This window comes from Phyllobates terribilis, unplaced genomic scaffold (assembly GCF_046119375.1).
Source record: "Phyllobates terribilis strain yellow unplaced genomic scaffold, ASM4611937v1 Scaffold_260__1_contigs__length_2691941, whole genome shotgun sequence".
In the NCBI taxonomy this organism is placed as follows: domain Eukaryota; kingdom Metazoa; phylum Chordata; class Amphibia; order Anura; family Dendrobatidae; genus Phyllobates; species Phyllobates terribilis.
In genome coordinates this window covers 1593399-1613404 of record NW_027363020.1, presented here as the reverse complement: position 1 = coordinate 1613404, position 20006 = coordinate 1593399, and the positions used below count along the sequence as shown (strand labels likewise).

Genomic DNA, 20006 nt, shown 5'->3' with positions numbered 1-20006 from the left:
TTAGGATATATTCACCGTATAAGACTACCCCTTTTCCAACGCATACCAAACACCGGTAAAAATTTAAAAAAAAACAGATTTTAATTTAACATGGTCCTTTTTTAATTTAAATTCTTATGACATGCAGGTATATAGCAGGAAAACTGTCACTCATAAACATATTAAAATAGGGGGGACCCCACGTCATTTTTTGGGGGGGTCCCCCATTCTAATAGCTAGTAAAGGCTAGGTATTCAGCTGGGGGCTGATATTAGTAGCCTGGGAAGCTCCGTGGGTATTACCCCCTTCCCAGACTTCAAACATCTGCCCCAGCCGTCTGCTTAACCTCCGCTAGAGACTATAATGATGGTGGATCCCACGCCAATTTTCTTTTTAAAAAATCCTTTATTTTAACACTAAATGACAATTGAGGGGTTAATAAAGATGCAGTCCCTAAATTATTATTAATTTTGTAATTAATTTTTCCCAAAAATGTTGACGTGGGCTTCGCCATATTTTTGTGTCCAGCCAGGTACAGCAGGCAGGAACGGGCTGCCCCCAACCACCAGCTGCCTATTTGTACCTGGCCGGACACAACAATATAGGGAAGCCCTTTTTTTTTTTAATTATTTCATGAAATAATTAAAAAAAAAAGACGTGGGGCTTCGCCCTATTTTTGTGTCCAGCCAGGTACAACTAGGTAGCTGGGGGCTGGAATCTGCAGCGCAGGGAGACCCAAGCTTTCTGGGCCCCCCCCGCTGCAAATTGCAGTCCGCAGCCACCCCGGAAAATGGCGCGTTCATAGAAGCGCCATCTTCTGGCGCTGTACCCAACTCATCCAGGGCCCTGGTGCGGTGGCTCACTGGGTAATAAAGGGGTTAGGGCCAGCTTGGCATTATCAGCTGGCCCTAAGCCCGAAATTCATGGGGTCACGCCAATATTAGACATGACCACCATGAATTTCTAGTAAAGTAATTAAAAAAAACACAACACCCAGAATAAAGTCCTTTAATTGAAATAAAGACACAATTTTTTAATGTTCTAAATTAAACCATACTTACCGTCACGCCCATTCCAGCTGAAGCCAACGATCTCCTGCAATAAAAGTAAAATAATAAAGCAACCTCATCCTTACCTTTCCATGGTTCCCAGGACCGGTCCAGCTCTGCTACATTCACATGACAGGCTGCACCGCAGCAGAACGCTGCCGTTCAGCTTGCCATGCGGCAGACACTGAGAAGCGTAGGCATGCTTGTGCTCCTCAGTGTCTGACTGTGACGGCATCCAGATGAGCCGAGATCATGTCCAATGAACTCGGCTCACCTCATGCACGTCACTGACAGCGTGGGAAAATTCTCCTGCTCCCCGCATGCGCAGTAGAAGTTTCCCACGCTGTCAGTGACGGACGTCCAGGAGGTGAGCTGAGTTCATTGTCGGCTCATCTGGATGCCGTCACAGCCAGACACTGCAGAGCGCAAGCATGCCTGCGCTTCTCAGTGTCTGCGGGATGACAGGCTGGATGGCGGCGTTCTGCTGCGGTCCAGCCTGTCATCTCGATGTAGCAGAGCTGAAGCTGTCGTGGGAACCATGGAAAGGTAAGGATGAGGTTGCTTTATTATTTTTCTTTTATTGCAGGAGATCGTTGGCTTCAGCTGGAATGGGCGTGATGGTAAGTATGGTTTAATTTAGAACAATAAAGAATTGTGTCTTTATTTCAATTAAAGGACTTTATTCTGGGTATTTGTGTTTTTTTTAACTTTTACTATGGGGTTAGTAATGGGGGTGTCTTATAGACGCCTCTCCATTACTAACCTGGGCTTGATGTCAGCTGGCATTATAAGCTGACATCAACCCCAACCCTATTACCCCCTGCCACCGCACCAGGGCAGCGTGGAAGAGCGAGGCTAAGTGCCAGAATTGGCGCATCCTTTGGATGCGCCATTTCTGGGGCGGCCGACGGCTGGTGTTTCTAGCCTGGGAGGGGGCCAATATTCATGGCTCCCTTCCTGGGCTATTAATATCAGCCCCCAGCTGTCTGCCTAGCCTTTGCTAGCTATTAAATTAGGGGGGACCCCACGTCATTTTTTTTGGGGGGTCCCCCATTTTAATAGCTAGTAAAGGCTAGGTATTCAGCTGGGGGCTGATATTAGTAGCCTGGGAAGCTCCGTGGGTATTACCCCCTTCCCAGGCTTCAAACATCTGCCCCAGCTGTCTGCTTAACCTCCGCTAGAGCCTAAAATTAAGGGGAACCCCACGCCAATTTTTTTTTAAATAAATCCTTTATTTTAACACTAGATGACAAGTACAGTAACCAACACTATCACTGTACTTCATATATATGTGACTGACATGTTTCTATCTATCTAATCTATGTGTGAAGCTCTATTCTGTCTGTTATAAATTGTCGGGTACCGCCGCTGCTGAATTGCCGGCCGGCTTTTTTAAAGAGACGGTGCATGAAAACACTATTATTTGTTTTAATAAATCCTTTACACTAAATGACAAGTACAGTAAGCAATACTGTCACTGTACTTCATATATATGTGACTGACATGTTTCTATCTATCTAATCTATGTGTGAAGCTCTATTCTTTCTATTCTAAATTGTCGGGTGCCGGCTTATGCCGCTGCTGAATTGCCGGCTTTTCATATATTGTCACAGAAGCGATGCGAACTTCCCTGCTCCGGACACAGCGCAGCGCTTCTGTGACAAGTGAAAGCTGTCGGCACAGAAGCCCTGCGCTGTGTCCGGAGCTGGGAATACGCAGCGATGTGTCAGTTTCAGCACAGAAGCGCTGACTGTCTGGACCTACCGCCGCCGTATTTTAACTCCCTCCACCTTATATTAACTCCGACATGGCAGGGATACGGCCACGGCAGCTTATTAACACCCCCAGAGTATCCCCGCATGTCAATTTCTGAAAGTTCAAAAGCATTACCGGCGTATAAGACGACCCCAGACTAGACAGAAGATTTTTCAGTCTTCAAAAGTCGTCTTATACGCCGGAATATACGGTACATCAGATTCTAACAACCTGAAACAGGAAGATGGACGGTCTAGACAAGAAAATAAGCTTGTCTGTGATAACCAGGAAGTCATTAACATGGTGGACTTCCAGGGCCAACCTACAGAAGGGGATTATGTGGAAGTTGTCTCCATTTGTAACAGTCACCACCGACGCAAGCAACAGTGGCTGGTGGGGTCCATATAAACGATCAGTACCTACAAGGTACCTGGTAGGGGCGAAACCTTCCCAGATCATCAAACCTCAACTCCAGGCAGTCTGGGAAACATTAAAAAGATGTCGGGCAGACCTAAAGAACCAATACATCAGAATCCTGTCAGACAATATCACAACAGTGGCCTTCCTCAGACATTAAGGGGGATCAAGACATCACCATCTGCAAGATTTAGCAGGAAAGATTTTTTAGTGGGTAGAAGAAACAGTACTATCAGTAAGTGCAATACACCTGAAGGGGTCTCAGAACTCCGTGACAGATTTCCTCAGTCGGGAAACAGTGCAACAGTCAGAATGGGAACTAAAGTGGGAAGAATTCCATCGCATAATACATCGATGGGATACTCAGTGGTATCTGTTCATCACAAGGAAAAACGCACAAACAGCCAAATTCTTCTTCCTCGATCCAAAAGACAGGCCAACAGGGGTAGATGCTTTGTCCCAGAAATGGGACATGGACTTGGCATATGCCTTTCCTCACTTGCTCTTAATTCCAGCAGTGCTAAGGAAGATACTGGAAGACCAAGCCAAGGTAATAGTAATATTACCCTTTTTGGCCCAGGAGAAGCTGGTTTCCTTTACTGAAAAAATGTCCCTAAAAGATCCAATCGTTCTTCCAGAGAGACTGGATCTGCTGATCCAGGGGCTGATATACCATCCCAACGTAAAGTTCCTCCAACCTGCATCCTGAGAGGCAGATCTTGAGATCTAAAGATCGTTCAGATTCCGTCAAATCAACTATGCAAAATAGTAGAAAGCCAGTAACATCAGCAATATACACGAAAATCTGTGGAAAAAATTGTGCACAGTATCAAGAAACTGACAGATTTCTAGTCCTAACATTCTAAATATACTAGAGATTCTACAGACTGGATTTCATAAAGGCCTAAGAGCTAGCACCCTAAAAGTGCAAATTGCAGCCTGTGGAGACACTGGGTCTTTCATGGGCATAATACTACTCAGACAACACAGGGTGAGAGTAAAACAGTGTGGCAATACTTTATTAAACCACCAATAACACCAAGGCGGATGGGAGAAATACAAGCATCGTCAACGATCCATACCTAAGGCTCTAGACGACTGCATTACTGTCAGGCTAGATCCAGCTTTTTTTTACCAAAAGTAGTAACTTTTCATATGAGCAAGGAAATAGTCTTACCCTCTTTTTGCCAAGGCCATAAAAATAATCAAGAACTGACTTCACTCCCTGGATGTCAGGAGAGTAGTCCTCCATTACTTGGAGACCACAAAGGACTGGCGAGTAGACCCTAACCTGTTCGTACAGTTTGCAGGCAAAAACCAGGGGAAAAAGACCTCAAAAACAGTGCTGGCAAGGTGGGTTAGGTCAGTGAGAAGTCTGACCTGTTCGTCTGAAGGAAGATCCTCTCCGGATAACATCAGGGCCCATTTGGCTAAAGCAGTAGCCACATCACGGGCAGAACGAGCAGGGGCCTCGGTGGACCAGATTTGCAGAGCTGCAACATGGACAAGCCTGAACATCTTTTGCAGACACTATAAACTGGACATTCTATCAGGCCAAAAAATGGCCTTCAGAAGAAAGTCCTCAAAGTAGTTGTCCCACCCTGAATGTATACTCTGGTATTCTCCTGATGGTGATGTCAGGAGGGACATTCTGGAAAGTAGGCATTAGTCCACCGGTAATAGGTTTTCCAGGAGTCCATCATGACAGCACCTATTACATTCCCTCCCTAACATTCCAGTCTGCGTCTGTGAAGGTAACATAGATAGAAGGAAACTAAATAAAATAGAGTGCGTCCGTCATGGTGTGGTACTTGGAAAATTACTGGGGTTTGGGTGGAGGGAGAGCCTTTTATCCTCTTGTGTGTTCCTGTCCCTATCAAGGATACGAAGGACGACCTCCTGATAGGTTTTCCAGGAGTCCATCATGACAACACTATTACCGGTAGGACTAATGCCTACTTGTCTTGCAGGCTGAGTTAGGGGCATGTATACAGCATTGTTATACTGCTGTATATCAGGGCTGGAAGGTGGTGGTCTTACCTCATATGGTAAAAACCTGTTGACAGGTTCCCTATAATGAGTAACTAAACCTTCACTCTAAGTCTGGTGTAAAAAGCTTTGAAAAGTCGCAACATTTTTGTACAACACGAGGCTGCTCAAAAATTTAGCAACTTTTGTCATTTTCACACCCAAATCTACCAGCTACAAAAGGTTGGAGAGACGGAGTTTGGCAACCCCCCCCCCCTGTTTGTAAAATTTATGATGAGCTTATGGTGTTCCATCAAGACAAGCGTGAAAAACGCCAGTCTTGATGAATTAGTGCTTTTAATGCTTCATGTAGATTCATTTCCAATATAAAGTGATGGTGAACTCTAGGTATATACTTAGTTACAATGTTGGTTGTCCTAGCGGTGAAGATATCATACTGCATTATTTGTTTTAAGACTCTGCACTACTTAAAGAATATTGGATCATCTTTGAATGAAGAGATTGCAGATGGTTATACCAGATGCTTAGTAGCTGGTCTCCTGTCTCCAAGCCTTGCTGATGTTCAGCCTTCCAGCCTGACTCGGGTAAGCTCCCCTTACTGCCATGTTGTATTTCACTTCCTATAAAATTCAGCCTTTACAGCTTTTATCTGATATCTAGGAAGAACAGCTACAAGCTGTGTTATCAGCTGCCATTGAAACTAGCTCCATCAGTCTTATAACTCGTTGTATCAAGCAATGGATTGTAGAAGGTAAGTGTAAACAGCAAAAAATGTATTCACATTTCTATTTGTGCAAAATACACTATTTTGACTTTTCTCACCTGGTTCTGACTTGTGTAATTCACTTTGAAGAGAAACCCAGGTCAGCTCCAAACCTTCGCTTTGTGCTTGAATGGACGTGGGATAAAGTGGTCCTTACGAAAACCAATTTTGACAGAATTGGTAAGTTTTTGTATTGTTTTTTTGTAAGTATATACTGTACATGAGGTAATGGCTCTTATATATATGTCAATGGTAGTGTCCCTGCCTTTAATGTGAGATCGCATGCTGAGCTCTCATCTTTCCCTGCACTTGATGGCTGATTTAATCAGCCATCAAGTGCCTCCGCAGATGCAGCGGTTCTCCACCCACGGCTGTTAACCTGTTAAGTCCCGCCGACAATCGCTGATAGTGGGATTTAACACTTGCCCACCACAAGCATGTCATGTGATCGCGAGGTGCCAATGGGTTGCCATGACAGCCGGGGGTCTGCTGACCCACGTGCCTGACAGTGTGAATATCCTGTGACCATTGTCTCGTGGCCATCACTCATAGGAGAATCATCATTTCCGCAATACATGCTGGAGCACTGCAAAAATATGCAATAAGAGGCAATCAAAGCATCGCGTCTAACCCAAAATGGTATCAATGAAAACATCAGCCCAGAGCGCAAAAATAAGCCAACACCCAGCCCCAGATCCCGAAAAATGAAGAAAACATTACAAGTCTCTGAAAATGGCGACAAGTGATATTATTTTTGTTTTTTTTTTTAAAAAATTTCCAGTTTAGGAAAAAAAAAAACCTGCATGTTTGGTAGCTGCGTACTTGTATTGATCTGGGGAATCATATTGCTAGGTCAGTTTTACAATATATAGGGAACATGGTAAATAAAAAAAACAATTGTGGAATTGTACTTTTTTTTTGCAGTTTCTCCGTATTTGCAATTTTTGACTAGTTTTCCAGTACACTATGTGGTAGAATGGTGTCATTAAAAAGTACAAGGATGCATGATGGGATTAGATACACCAGTCTGGGGCGTATTGCGCATGATTGAATTGGATACACAGGTCTGGGGTGTACTGTGCATGATAGGATTAGATACACCGGAGTGGGATGTATTGTGCATGATGGGATTGGATGCATCACTGTGGGGCGTATTGCGCGTGATGGGATTGGATACACCGGTCTGGGGTGTATTGTGCATGATTAGATTAGATACACCGGTCTGGAGCGTATCTCACATTTTGTTGCTCACTGTCAGTGATACTGACAAGTAGACTGTCACCGAGGATGGCCGGCAGCTCCGATTCTGTTAGTTGGTGCTGCTCGCTGTATCATAAGCTGGAGATAGATATGTGACCCTTTTGCCATAGAAGTGGACGGAGCGGGGTCACGCTTGCCACCACTGCTGCCATAGAAGTGGACGGAGCGGGGTCTTGTATTACACCACTGCTCCCTTAGAAATGTGTGAACCTGCTCCATCCACTTCTATATGAGCAATGGTGTAATGTGTGACCCTGCTCTATTTACTTGTATGGGAGCAGTAATATAGTGAATGGAGCAGGGTCACACATTAAACCACTGCTCCTATAGAAGCGGACGGAGCACGGTCACACATTACACCTCTACTCCCGTAGAAATGTGTACCCCTGCTCTGTCCACATCTATGGGAGCAGTGGTGTAATAGAATGGATAAATGTCCTGTAAATATATAATTTCACAAGCTCTCTACATATAATAAACTTACACCCTTTAGTGCCTTTCGTTTGGCACTAAAGGGTGTTTACCCTAATAAATGAAGAAAACGACGTGGGGTTCCTCTTATTATTGGTAACCAGCCAAGGTAAAGCAGGCAGCTGCGTGCTGATATTATCAGCCTGGGAAGGTTCCTGGTTATTGGGCCCTTCCCAGCCTAAAAATACCAGCCCACAGCCGCCCTAAAAGTGTTGCATCACATTAGATGCGCCAATTATAGTGGTTTGCCCAGCTCTTCCCGACTGCCCTGGTGCGGTGGCAATCAGGGTTATGGTAGTTGAGTTTGACAGCTGTGATTTGTCAAAAATCACATCTGGCATCAAGCCCTGGTGTTAGTAATGGAGACGTGTCTATCAGACACCCCCACTACTAACCCAGAAAGACAAAAACACAGACAGAGAAGTACATTTAAATTGAAAAAAACATTCCCCGGCACTTTCTCTGGTTCACCAATCTATTTTGGGGTGGTGGGGGGGGACTCCATGCTGGTCCGCTGTAGTCCAGGGAATCCTCCGTAGTCCACAAATGGAAACCTGAAGAAAATAAAGAGAGAAATAGATAAGACATTGGCCCTCGTTCACCAATTTATTTAAAAAAAAAAGTTCCCATGCAGGTCCGACGTAGTCCATGGCAACGCTCCATAGGCTGTAGCAGCAGCCACTCCAGGTCCCCATGTGCTCCACGAGACCCGGCGGCTGTGATGAGCGGTGATGTAACTACACCGCTCATCAGTCACATAGTGCTCCATACAGTATAATGGCCCCATATAATAATAATAAGCTTTATATAGCGCCAACATATTCCGCAGCGCTTTACAATTCAGAGGGACATATACAACAGTCATAAGTAACATGGTTAAAGATAATACAATAATTAAAGCAAAAATAATGACGACCCTGCTCGTAAGAGCTTACAATCTACAATGAGGTGTGGGTAACACAAAGTACAGGGGCTTATTTACAATAATGGTCCATTTAGTGCTCCATACAGTATAATGGCCCCACATAGTGCCCCTCCCTACGGGGTGATGTCCCCACATAGTGCCCCTCCATCCTGGTGTAAATGGCCCCCATCTATACAATGCATATAGAAAAAAAACACTTGTGTTTCCCTTCCCTGTGCGCCCATGCAGCACGGCTTCCTGTTCTGTGTGTTTTGATCAGAGCACAACAGCTTGATGATCTCCCTGCTGTGCTCTGAGCAGGTTGATGGGGAGCACAGCATGTGTATGTGTGTATGTACACACATACACACACACTCTCACTCTCACACACACACGCGCACACACACACACACACACACACACACACACTTCTCAAAAAAATAAAGGGAACACTTAAAGAACAGAATATAACGCCAAGTAAATCAAACTTCTGTGAAATCAAACTGTCCACTTATGAAGCCACACTGATTGACAATCAATTTCACATGCTGTTGTGCAAATGGAATAGACAATAGATGGAAATTATTGCCAATTATCAAGACACACTCAATAAAGGAGTGGTTCTGCAGGTGGGGACCACAGACCACATCTCAGTACCAATGCTTTCTGGCTGATGTTTTGGTCACTTTTGAATGTTGGTTGTGCTTTCACACTCATTGTAGCATGAGACGTACTCTATAACCCACAGAAGTTGCTCAGGTAGTGCAGCTCATCCAGGATGGCACATCAATACGAGCTGTGGCAAGAAGGTTTGCTGTGTCTGTCAGCGTAGTGGCCAGAGGCTGGAGGCGCTACCAGGAGACAGGCCAGTACACCAGGAGACGTGGAGGGAGCCGTAGGAGGGCAACAACCCAGCAGCAAGACCGCTACCTCCGCCTTTGTGCAAGAAGGAACAGGAGGAGCACTGCCAGAGCCCTGCAAAATGACCTCCAGCAGGCCACAAATGTGCATGTGTCTGCACAAACGGTCAGAAACCAACTCCATGAGGGTGGTATGAGGGCCCGACATGCACAGATGGGGGTTGTGCTCACAGCCCAACACCGTGCAGGACGCTTGGCATTTGCCACAGAACACCAGGATTAGCAAAGTGGCCACTGGCGCCCTGTGCTCTTCACAGATGAAAGCAGGTTCACACTGAGCACATATGACAAAGCTGTGATATTTCTATTGTATCAAACTAAGCCCGTGTGTGATCGTAGTGCAGAACTGGAATAAGCCTTCTATGGTAAACATTCATAAGGCCGATCATCAGCTAACGTGTTCTCTCTCCCGCAGGTGCACAGCTTTTTGATGGTTCATGCCATTTCATTGATTCTCAGACACTCCAGTCTCTACACCACTGTCAGCTCCGCCTCAGTAACCTTACAATTGTCTTGAACTGTTTTAGGAAAGAGGCCAAAGAGCTTACAAAACAAGGTACACAAAGGTCTACCTAACGCATCTGTGTTTTGTTTTTCTTTGTTTTTTCATAACAACTCTAATTATAATAATATAAACAAGCTAGAATTTTAAGTTTGCCTATCATTACGAAATCTAAAACTTATAAAAACTATCGACGGATGAAACAAATGGGAATTTGTTCAGTTTTGAGAGCAGTGACCACTCAGCAGTGAGTGTCTGTTGCTGGATTTGCAAGTGGAGTCAGAGGCCGGGCAGTCACAGCTGAAGTGCTACAAGTGCTGAGCTGCCACCATCCTTTCAGATCCAAACTTCTTACATGTCAGCAGGTTTCTCAATCAGTATCAACATTTGAATTAGTTTGTGATTAGGACAAAATGCTAAGAACCCTACAAAAACGTAACTTTTTCTACATAGACCCTTTCCCTCACCATGGGGTGCATTTCATTGAGTTTTTCTAGTACCCAGAAGTTAAGGAAATCAAGTTGACAATTATTCTTCTTGGCTTCTACCCAGTCTAATGCAGTTTTCATTTGTCAGCGGATTTTTGCCCTAGGCAGTATCATCAAATAAGTAATGTGTATCAAATACAGCAAAATATTTTAACGTATTTCCTACATTATTTGACTTGAACATTTCCTATTTTCCTTCATTAGGATTAGTTAACTTAACCAATAAGCTTTCAGTGACCAAGCTCTTAAGTCACTATGCCTCTGTAGTCCTTTGGTTTTGTCGTTGTGGTCTTCTGCCAGATAACCCAGGTAAGGGCTTGCTCCCACTTGCTGTTCAATTCAATAAAAAAATCAGATTGCACTCACCCCAATGTTACCCTATGGTGTAGCTCACATCTGCGATTATTTTCTCATGCGAAAACGATTGTACCCGAGAATTGGATTGTACGCGCCCATATAAGTCTATGGGTGCGTGTGAAACATCACACTGCACTTGGATATCACCCGAGTGCAGTGCGATTCCCGCCGGCAACAGGAGATGGAGAAATGACTTTCTCCGTCCCCTCTCCAGCTGTGCTGCGATCCCCTCATGCGAGAGAATCCGGGCACTGACACTCAGCTAACGCTCCCAGCAGAGCAGGAGCCCACACTCATTAGCATTTCTGATGCCATAAGCTAGTGGGACCCCGGCATAAACCTTCAGGGCAGAAAACATCTCCAATGCACAGCCTTTTTGGGTCCGAGAACAACATGGTCTGATCGAACCAACTCCATGGCCTGCAATAGTACTAAAGACTTACCTTCTGAGACATTTACTTTATATTGAAAGTATGTGCCATAAATAACAACTAGTTGCTGGTTCAATTTATAGAGCTCCCACTCGTGAGGAAAATAGAGGTACCATTCTAATTGGTTTGCTGACCAGAAAGTAAGAGACCATGCATTCAGCTCTATACATTGTAGTATACAGTACAGACCAAAAGTTTGGACACACCTTCTCATTTAAAGATTTTTCTGTATTTTCAGGACTATGAAAATTGTACATTCACACTGAAGGCATCAAAACTATGAATTAACACATGTGGAATTATATACTTAACAAAAAAGTGTGAAACAACTGAAAATATGTCTTATATTCTAGGTTCTTCAAAGTAGCCACCTTTTGCTTTGATGACTGCTTTGCACACTCTTGACATTCTCTTGATGAGCTTCAAGAGGTAGTCACCGGAAATGGTCTTCCAACAATCTTGAAGGAGTTCCCAGAGATGCTTAGCACTTGTTGGTCCTTTTGCCTTCACTCTGCAGTCCAGCTCACCCCAAACCATCTCGATTGGGTTCAGGTCTGGTGAATGTGGAGGCCAGGTCATCTGGCGTAGCACCCCATCACTCTCCTTCTTGGTCAAATAGCCCTTACACAGCCTGGAGATGTGTTTGGGGTCATTGTCCTGTTGATGCCTTCAGTGTGAATGGACAATTTTCATAGTCATGAAAATACAGAAAAATCTTTCAATGAGAAGGTGTGTCCAAACTTTTTGTCTGTACTGTGTGTAGGACACTGAAACAGTCGAGTGTTTCCCTTCTCCCATCATCTACAATGCATATAAGGGCCATTCACGCATGTGACATTTCTTCATCTGATCTACTCCTTTCTGTGCTACAGGAATCAGGATTCGCACATTCTGCCACAATACGGCTCCCCCAGAAATGACCCCACAGCACACCATAATTACCTTCCCTTTCAGTGCTATGCCTCGCTGGTCTTCTCCATGACATATAAAATACATATGACCAAGCACATGGTTGAGGGCACACTGAAGGGTATCCTGGGCCACAGATTATGCACTTTTGATCTAGAGCAAGAATTTTTTTTTTTAATTAGCCAATGGCCTTGTTGGATAGGTCATCAAATTTGTTGTGACCGAACAACCCCCTTAACTAATAAATGTTTTGCTGCAATTGTCACGATTTTCTTGACCAAAACAAAATGAATGTACTTTTTGTTTTTCATTTTGCTATATACTTGTGTTTATTCTCCCTTTTTTTTCCTTGTTCATTCGGTCAGATGGAGCCGTGCAGTTGACCAGGCCATACTACAATTATCAACTGGTTCAGCACTACTATGCTGAGCGTCGGAAAAAGCTGGAGCATTTGTCTAGGTAGTGAAAATGTTGCTCTGTTTTCTGTAATACGGACTTCAGTTCCCTACCACTTTTTCTAGTCAGTTTGTCAGAAATCCCTATTGGAGCTCATTCAGACGTCCATAAAAACTGTCTGAGATGGAACTGCAATGCACATTCTGGCCAATGCTCTCCAGACTCGAGAGTGACCGGCTCATAGAAATACATGAAGCTGTCACGCTTGGGTCTGGAGACCCGCAGCCAGTCTGTGCATTAGCGTCTGTGCTTAGACGTCTGAATAAGCCCTTTGCTGATGGTGGTTTTTTTTTTTTTTCCCTTGACACAAAATTGAAAAATCTAAAGGAAAGAGTCTTGCTCCTTTTATTGGATTTATTCCCCAAAAATTGCATGCTAGGTAACACATTCATCCTTCTCCATCACCCCATTTCTGCCGCATGAAAGTGCACACGTTTTAGTTGGAGCAGAGAGCTTTTGGTGTAAATGCCATCATTGGGACCGGATTGGATTAGGTTCTTCTGTATAGATCAGAGGCTGTTAATTGCTGTCCGACCTACATGTTACTTTGTGCTGCTGGAAAGCCACAATTACAAGGTTCTAGAAGCGCTGGAGTGTCCAGGTCTGACCGTATATAAATGACTCTGGGCTGAATACTTATTGACAACATCCAAATCTGAGACTGTTAAGGGGGAGAAAAAAAGTAACATTTAATTAAATATAAGAAAACATTTTAAATTTGTAAATGTATATGGCCATGATAACAGATGAATAAAACTTCTCAGACATTTTCGGAAGGCAAAGATTACAAAATTAAAAAATTGTTCTGAAGGCCAAACGTGACCCTTGCCTTTAAGGAGTTATACAAACTGATTAATAATATTGCGCAACATTTTTTTTATTGCTTTTAGGGGTATAAAGGTAACACTTTTTATGTTTCCTATGTTACAGAGGTAAATGGAATTCTACCTTGATGATCGATAACCTGATTTCTCGGCTTGGAGAAAGAGTTGAGCATTTATGGAAGAGAGACGGTGGCTCAGGCAAATATCCACCTGCTACCTTGCATGTAAGAAAAACCAATAAGGCATTCTTATGTTTATGCCATAACTGTTTAGTACTGTTCCAATCACTTCAAACCCATTTAACTATACATCACAGGCCAAGTTCTTTCTCTTCCAAAGTGTTAATGCTAATTGGGTGCTGAAGTGGAACTTACAACTGAACCTCATTGAAATGCATGTTCAGTGTAAAACAGCATGGAAAGTATCTGATCTGTTTCTGCTGTGGACTCTTCATTATGATCAGTAAAGGTTCTGGTGTGTGGTCCTCTTTAAGCGTTTGAAAACATTTTCATACCATCTTTTTATCGATTACTTCAATAAATTCTTGGATGTTAGAAGCTGGAACATTTTTCCCTCCTTTTTTCCATTGCAGTTTTAGACCTTTATACTTTATCCGGTAGCTTTAACAAAAGTTATTGGATATATCGCTACTATTTCAAATGTCTGCCTCTGAAGTTGATGTAAAGTTCCTAATGCTTAGCGGGCAACAGAAGGTTGTCCAGCAACTCAATGAAATAACTTTTATTCCTCATCCATCTCCGCCGGTCATCGATCCACCAAGGCTGATGCTGCAGTGGAGTGCTATTGAGCCCCTAATCCGTAGAGGTTCCTGAAGGGTTTAGCCTGTGGACTTCCAAAAAAAATTGGAAGGATGAGTATTATAACCCACCCTCCCCCAAATCGCACTGTTGCCTACTGAATTGCTCCTCCAAACCTCTGCCTTAGGGGCTTCCTCCTGGGTTTGTTTGGGGATTGTCTCCTTTTTATTTCCTAATTTTCAAAATGTAATTTGTAGTGCTATATCATAAAACTATTTTATCTCGCTCTCCCTGCTCGGGATAATCTGAGGCTTGACTTTTTGTTGTCAATGGGCACTTTTCACGCTGTTTGTGGGACGGTCACTTTTTTTTTTTACTGGCTTTCAGTCCTGGGCTTCTCCTTTGCCTCCATCTGATCTTCCTGTTCGTCTACACCTCCTTTCTACAGCTCCAGCCACCTTTCTGCTGCCAACATAATTTTGGGACGCAGTTCTGTGATTTTACAGCTCTTGAACCTTTCCCTGGTACTTTTAGGCGTCGTCCTGGTCCTATTTAATTTTTTTCTATGTGCCATGTCCTTTTCCAAGGGAGAACTTATTTTAGGAAGCTTTCCCCCTGTTGCACTGGTCACCTATTTTGTTTGTTTGCTCTGTGACAAATGTTTATCATGTGGTCAGTGAGGCTGCCTTAACGCTTCGCCTACTCACAACCCCTTAGATTCCCCTAAAGAACTGAGCAGCATGTGCCAGGTCTTTGACTTTGGCTCAAAGTAACCTGGCCACCCTCTCCCAGTCCACAGTTGATTTCTCTAGATCGCTTGCTAGCCCAACTTGCGTGTCAATGTTTTCTTTCCTAAGTCGAGTAATTCTGCCCTGTCTCACATAGAAATTGAGGCGCATACTTCCCTATGCACAGATGCTTTCACAAGACATAGGATTTCTTCCCACACATCCTCTGGCATTCCTCGGACAGTGCCACCGCGGATGAGATTGCGTCTGCCCCTGCCCAGTCTGATTCTCCAGGGGTTACCTCTGAGTGATTCTGAGTCTGAGCAGAATACTAAGCTAGCCTCTGCATTGCATGACCTTTGCTGGGCAATGAGGGCCACCCTCGAAGGCAAGTAAGTAGTGTCCTCCTCTCCTTCCCAAAAAGTAGTTTCCTTCCGTCAAGTCCGGCAACCATTCTCTTTTCCAACCATGAAGACTTGGTGATGCTCTTACCAAAGAATGGCAGTACGGACTAACTCGTGCCTTCCTCTAGGAGGTTTGAGGTAATTTTCTCCTTGCAGAGTAATTAGTTGTCAAATTTTCTATACCTCCCTCTGTTGAAGCCCAGGTAGCTAGTGTCTAGAGCCACTACCTTGCTCTTCTCTCATTCAGTATCCCTCAGATAAAAGTTCAGGACTCTAAAAAGTGGCAGCAAGTTGATGTCATGCTTCTGTGGCGTGTCTCGTATTTCTTTACAAAAGGTGTGATTTCTTGTGGCAATAACCTCCATTGATAGCGTGCCTGAGCACACTTCCCTTTCCTGCGGGGCTCTCTTATTTTGTTCCCTATCAGGACAAGCTGTTCTTGTTCTCTGTGCTACATTGTTTTCCAAAAGTTGATCAAGTCATTCCCCATTAATGATAACATTGTTCTCCCCTCCTTGTGCCTATCCTCCTGCTGGTCCCTGTGAGTGTTTTCTCTCTGTCTAGGTATGGTCAGAGCCATTAGGGCCTATCTTTCTTATGGAAATCTTCCAGAGATCCAATTCTCTTTTTGTGATCCCTGATGGGTCACACTAGGCTGGTCAACCTCCAAGACAACCATTCCCATATTGATCAGTTTCACTATTATGCAAGCTAACAAGACCAAGGGTAAATCTCCACTGTTCAAGATTACTGCTGATTCCACAAGGTTGGTCGGAGCCTCCTGGGCAGTCTGGTTGGCTGCTATCTGGCCTCTGTCCACACTTTTTGTAAAATTTTACAAGATTTACACTATGGCTTCTGCCAACTTGTGATATATGGTGCTGCAGTCTGGTATGCGGTTTGTTATTTGTTGTTTTTCCCCAACCATTGGGCGTTCTCTGGGATGCTCACGGTCCTGTAACTCGCAATTATAGAATTGTGAAAATTGCATTTTTCTTACTGTAAAATCCCTTTCTCATTGAATATACTGGGTCACATTGCTGTTGTCTTCCCATTTTTCAGTACTTTATATGGTATGTTGAACATCTTTTTTGATTTTTTTTCTTATTCTTTCAATATAGTAGTATGAAAAATTTAAAAAAAAAGTAAAGCTGAAACTTACAAATGTTCAATTTCTTCATAATAGTCCTATGCTACTTTTTATCTCCCTAAAGCATCTCTCTCAACTAGTTTTAACCGGACAGCCCCTTTATCACTTATTTGCAGTATGGGTGATGACTTGCTAATCGGTTGGTGTTTGGGTGTTGGGACCCACACCAACGTGGAACTTTCATTCCCAAAGAGGAACATTTATCCCCGATTAGAAATGGAGCATCATATCGGATGGCTGCCCCTATAATCATGCACAGAAAATATGATAGTCATACAACTTAACTCGGAAGAAGAATGATATACGATATGGTATTATTTACCCCTTCACAACATCTGCCATATATGTACGGCACTTAGGGTAGTGCATTCCCGCAAACTGCTGTTCATGTACACCGCTGCGAGGTCCTGTCACTGCGCTGAATCACGATGGCTGCTGTCTCTTACAGCTGACCATCCCTGCACCTTGTCAGTTGTCATTCCAGTAACTTGGGTATCTATGGTTATGATAAATCATATAGTGAGTTAGTTGCTAGTGGTATTATCCATGGATGCACATGAGGTAAGCGACATAGTGAATCTGAAGAACTATACTTAATTTTTAATTGGAGGTATTTGCTAATATTATAACTACTGCTTGATCTTTGAGATGGGAATACCCCTTTTTAACTTTTTTCGTTCTTGCTAACTGATCTTTAACACTGTGTGTTGCAGGCACTTCTAGACGTGTATCTACTAGAAGATACAGATGAAATAAACAAACACACAATTGTATCCTTTTTCCGTTTACCAGATGACCTAAAACAAAAAGGTCTCATGATTTCCACCATATTTGTGATTTATGCCAGACAAAGGCGTATGGTTTAGTGGGAAAAGGCCTGGCTTAAAGTGCAACTCTGTGGGCCAAAAGTTCACCAATTTCACAAATTAAGCTAGAGTTCTCTTGTCTAAACCAAAACATATAGTTTTGTGCAAAATATAATTATTTACAAGACTATGTATTGCAAATAACCTTAACCACTTGTATACCAGATGGTCTATTTTTTGTTGGATGTCATGTACTCGTTCTCAGATAAGCCGGATTCTTCCATAGAATCATTTCCCGCAGCTTTTTCCATCCCTTGTGGTCTAATAAAACTTACTCAAGGCTTTTGGCTTCTGGATCACAATGATTATCAGGTATTGTTTTTACTGTTTACTTGTATTTTTAATTATTATAGTACCCTTAAGGTTGTGTAGATATCTGGGCTGGTAATATCATCCTGGTAATTCTACTGAACTCAACCGGTTCAGTAAAAATACCTTTTCACTTTGCTTTATAAAGAAGAAACCCCTTCAGAAATGCTGACATGTAGCTGATCTGGCTCTAATAGAAAACGGGGAATTTAGAGTTTTGTCCTTCCACACAATCCATACCATTTTACTTCAGATACACACTTCATTTACAGGGGTTGTCCACTACCGACAAACCCTTAACTCCATTCCCCCTAGAAATGAAAAGTAATGTATATTAGTCTTCCGCAACGGTTGGCAGTCAAGCGAGATAGGCGCTGCTATTCCTGGCAGGTGACATTGTTGTTTCACATGACTGCCGCAGCAAATCCGCAGCGTATTGACTGCAGCCTTTACTATTTTGTCAGAGCAGACGTCTGCGATTCTTGTCTTGTGTCCACATCAACCTGTCACCCGCTGGGAACTACAGCATCGTCATTGCTCAAGGTGCTGCGGCAATTGAATATACAGTGTGTGTCTATGTATATATAGTCTATAATTGATGTTATGTATGTTAAAGGGTTTGGGACTTTAATATTGATTCACAATCTTTAGGATAGGTCACCAGTTTCCAATCATTGGGGGTGAGACTCTCCACACCCCCACTTATCAGCTCTTCCAGTTGCCAGTGGCAGCCAGACGTACTCAGTTGTGAAGCGGAATTACACAGTCCGACAACTGCACAGTAGTCTCTTCCGTGTACTGTACAGGCGGCAAATGTGTAGTACCAGGTTGTGGCCACTTTACAGTTGATGGCGCTGTGCAGCTCCACAGCTGACACTTAAAGCATCTGATTGGTGGGGGGGAGTTAAATGTCACACCCCCAGCATTCAGATATTGATGACCTATCGTAACGATAATCCGTCACTAGCAAAGTCCCAGACAACTGCTTTTAAGGATTTTATTACTCATTTCTCTGAGCTGCCGGCTTCTGCACATCTTTAAGGTAACCTGTCACCTCCAAAAAAATATGCTATTTATCTGCATATATAGTGGTAATCTGCAGGTAAGTGGCTATGGAATCATGTCTGGAAAGCTTACTGGAGAAAGGGATGAAAAAAAAGTTAATTTTCCAGAATTGGGACATGAATTCACATCCTAGGAAGGGGTCCGCATGTGTGGAGGGGACTTAGGAGCTGAGCGTCTTCCACACTTGGCTAATGCTGGCTGTAAGACATAGCTGACATCAGTCTCTAACAGCCGCTGCCGGAGCGAAGTTTCCGTTGCGATGGTTACCAATTTAAACACTGCTGCCAATCTGGTGGGGACCAATTAGTTACTATGACAGCCGGTGGTATGCTGAAGATTCTGTCATTGTCCTCTTAATACCACGATCTCAACTACAGTGGGGAAAAAAAGTATTTAGTCAGCCACCAATTGTGCAAGTTCTCCCACTTAAAAAGATGCGAGAGGCCTGTAATTGTCATCATAGGTAGACCTCAACTATGAGAGACAAAATGAGAAAACAAATCCTGAAAATCACATTCTGATTTGGAAAGAATTTTTTTTAAAATATTGGTGGAAAATAAATATTTGGTCAATAACAAAAGTTCATCTCAATACTTTGTTATATATCCTTTGTTGGCAATGACAGAGGTCAAACGTTTTCTGTAAGTCTTCACAAGGTTGGCACACACTGTTGCTGGTATCTTGGCCCATTCCTCCATGCAGATCTCCTCTAGAGCAGTGATGTTTTGGGGATGTCGCTGGGCAACACGGACATTCAACTCCCTCCAAAGCTTTTCTATAGGGTTTAGATCTGGAGACTGGCTAGGCCACTCCAGGACCTTGAAATGCTTCTTACGAAGAAACTTCTTCGTTGCCCTGGCGGTGTGCTTAGTATCATTGTCATGCTGAAAGACCCAGCCACGTTTCATCTTCAATGCCTTTGCTGATGGAAAAGGTTTGCACTCAAAATCTCATGATACTTGGCCCCATTCATTCTTTCATGTACACGGAACAGTCGTCCTGGTCCCTTGGCAGAGAAACAGCCCCAAAGCATGACTTTGCCACCCCCATGCTTCACAGTAGGTATGGTGTTCTTTGGATGCAACTCCACATTCTTTTTCCTCCAAACACGCTGAGTTGTGCTTCTACCAAACAGTTCTACTTTGGTTTCATATGACCATATGACATTCTCCCAATACTCTTCTGGATCATCCAAATGCTCTCTAGCAAACTTCAGACGGGCCCGGACATGTAATGGCTTATGCAGGGGGAC

General features: G+C 43.4%; 1 protein-coding gene across 1 annotated transcript in view; it reads left to right on the top strand.

Annotated features, from left to right (window-relative positions):
- LOC141219302 (protein ELYS-like) overlaps window positions 1-20006 on the top strand; it is a 111485-nt gene that overhangs the window by 35505 nt on the left and 55974 nt on the right. Inside the window, exons 11-19 of the mRNA XM_073666071.1 lie at window positions 5645-5773; window positions 5850-5940; window positions 6043-6132; window positions 9923-10063; window positions 10702-10806; window positions 12560-12653; window positions 13581-13698; window positions 17228-17284; window positions 17546-17692. Of these exons, the coding sequence (XP_073522172.1) occupies window positions 5645-5773; window positions 5850-5940; window positions 6043-6132; window positions 9923-10063; window positions 10702-10806; window positions 12560-12653; window positions 13581-13698; window positions 17228-17284; window positions 17546-17692 (972 nt within the window). The remainder of the gene's footprint in view (window positions 1-5644; window positions 5774-5849; window positions 5941-6042; window positions 6133-9922; window positions 10064-10701; window positions 10807-12559; window positions 12654-13580; window positions 13699-17227; window positions 17285-17545; window positions 17693-20006) is intronic.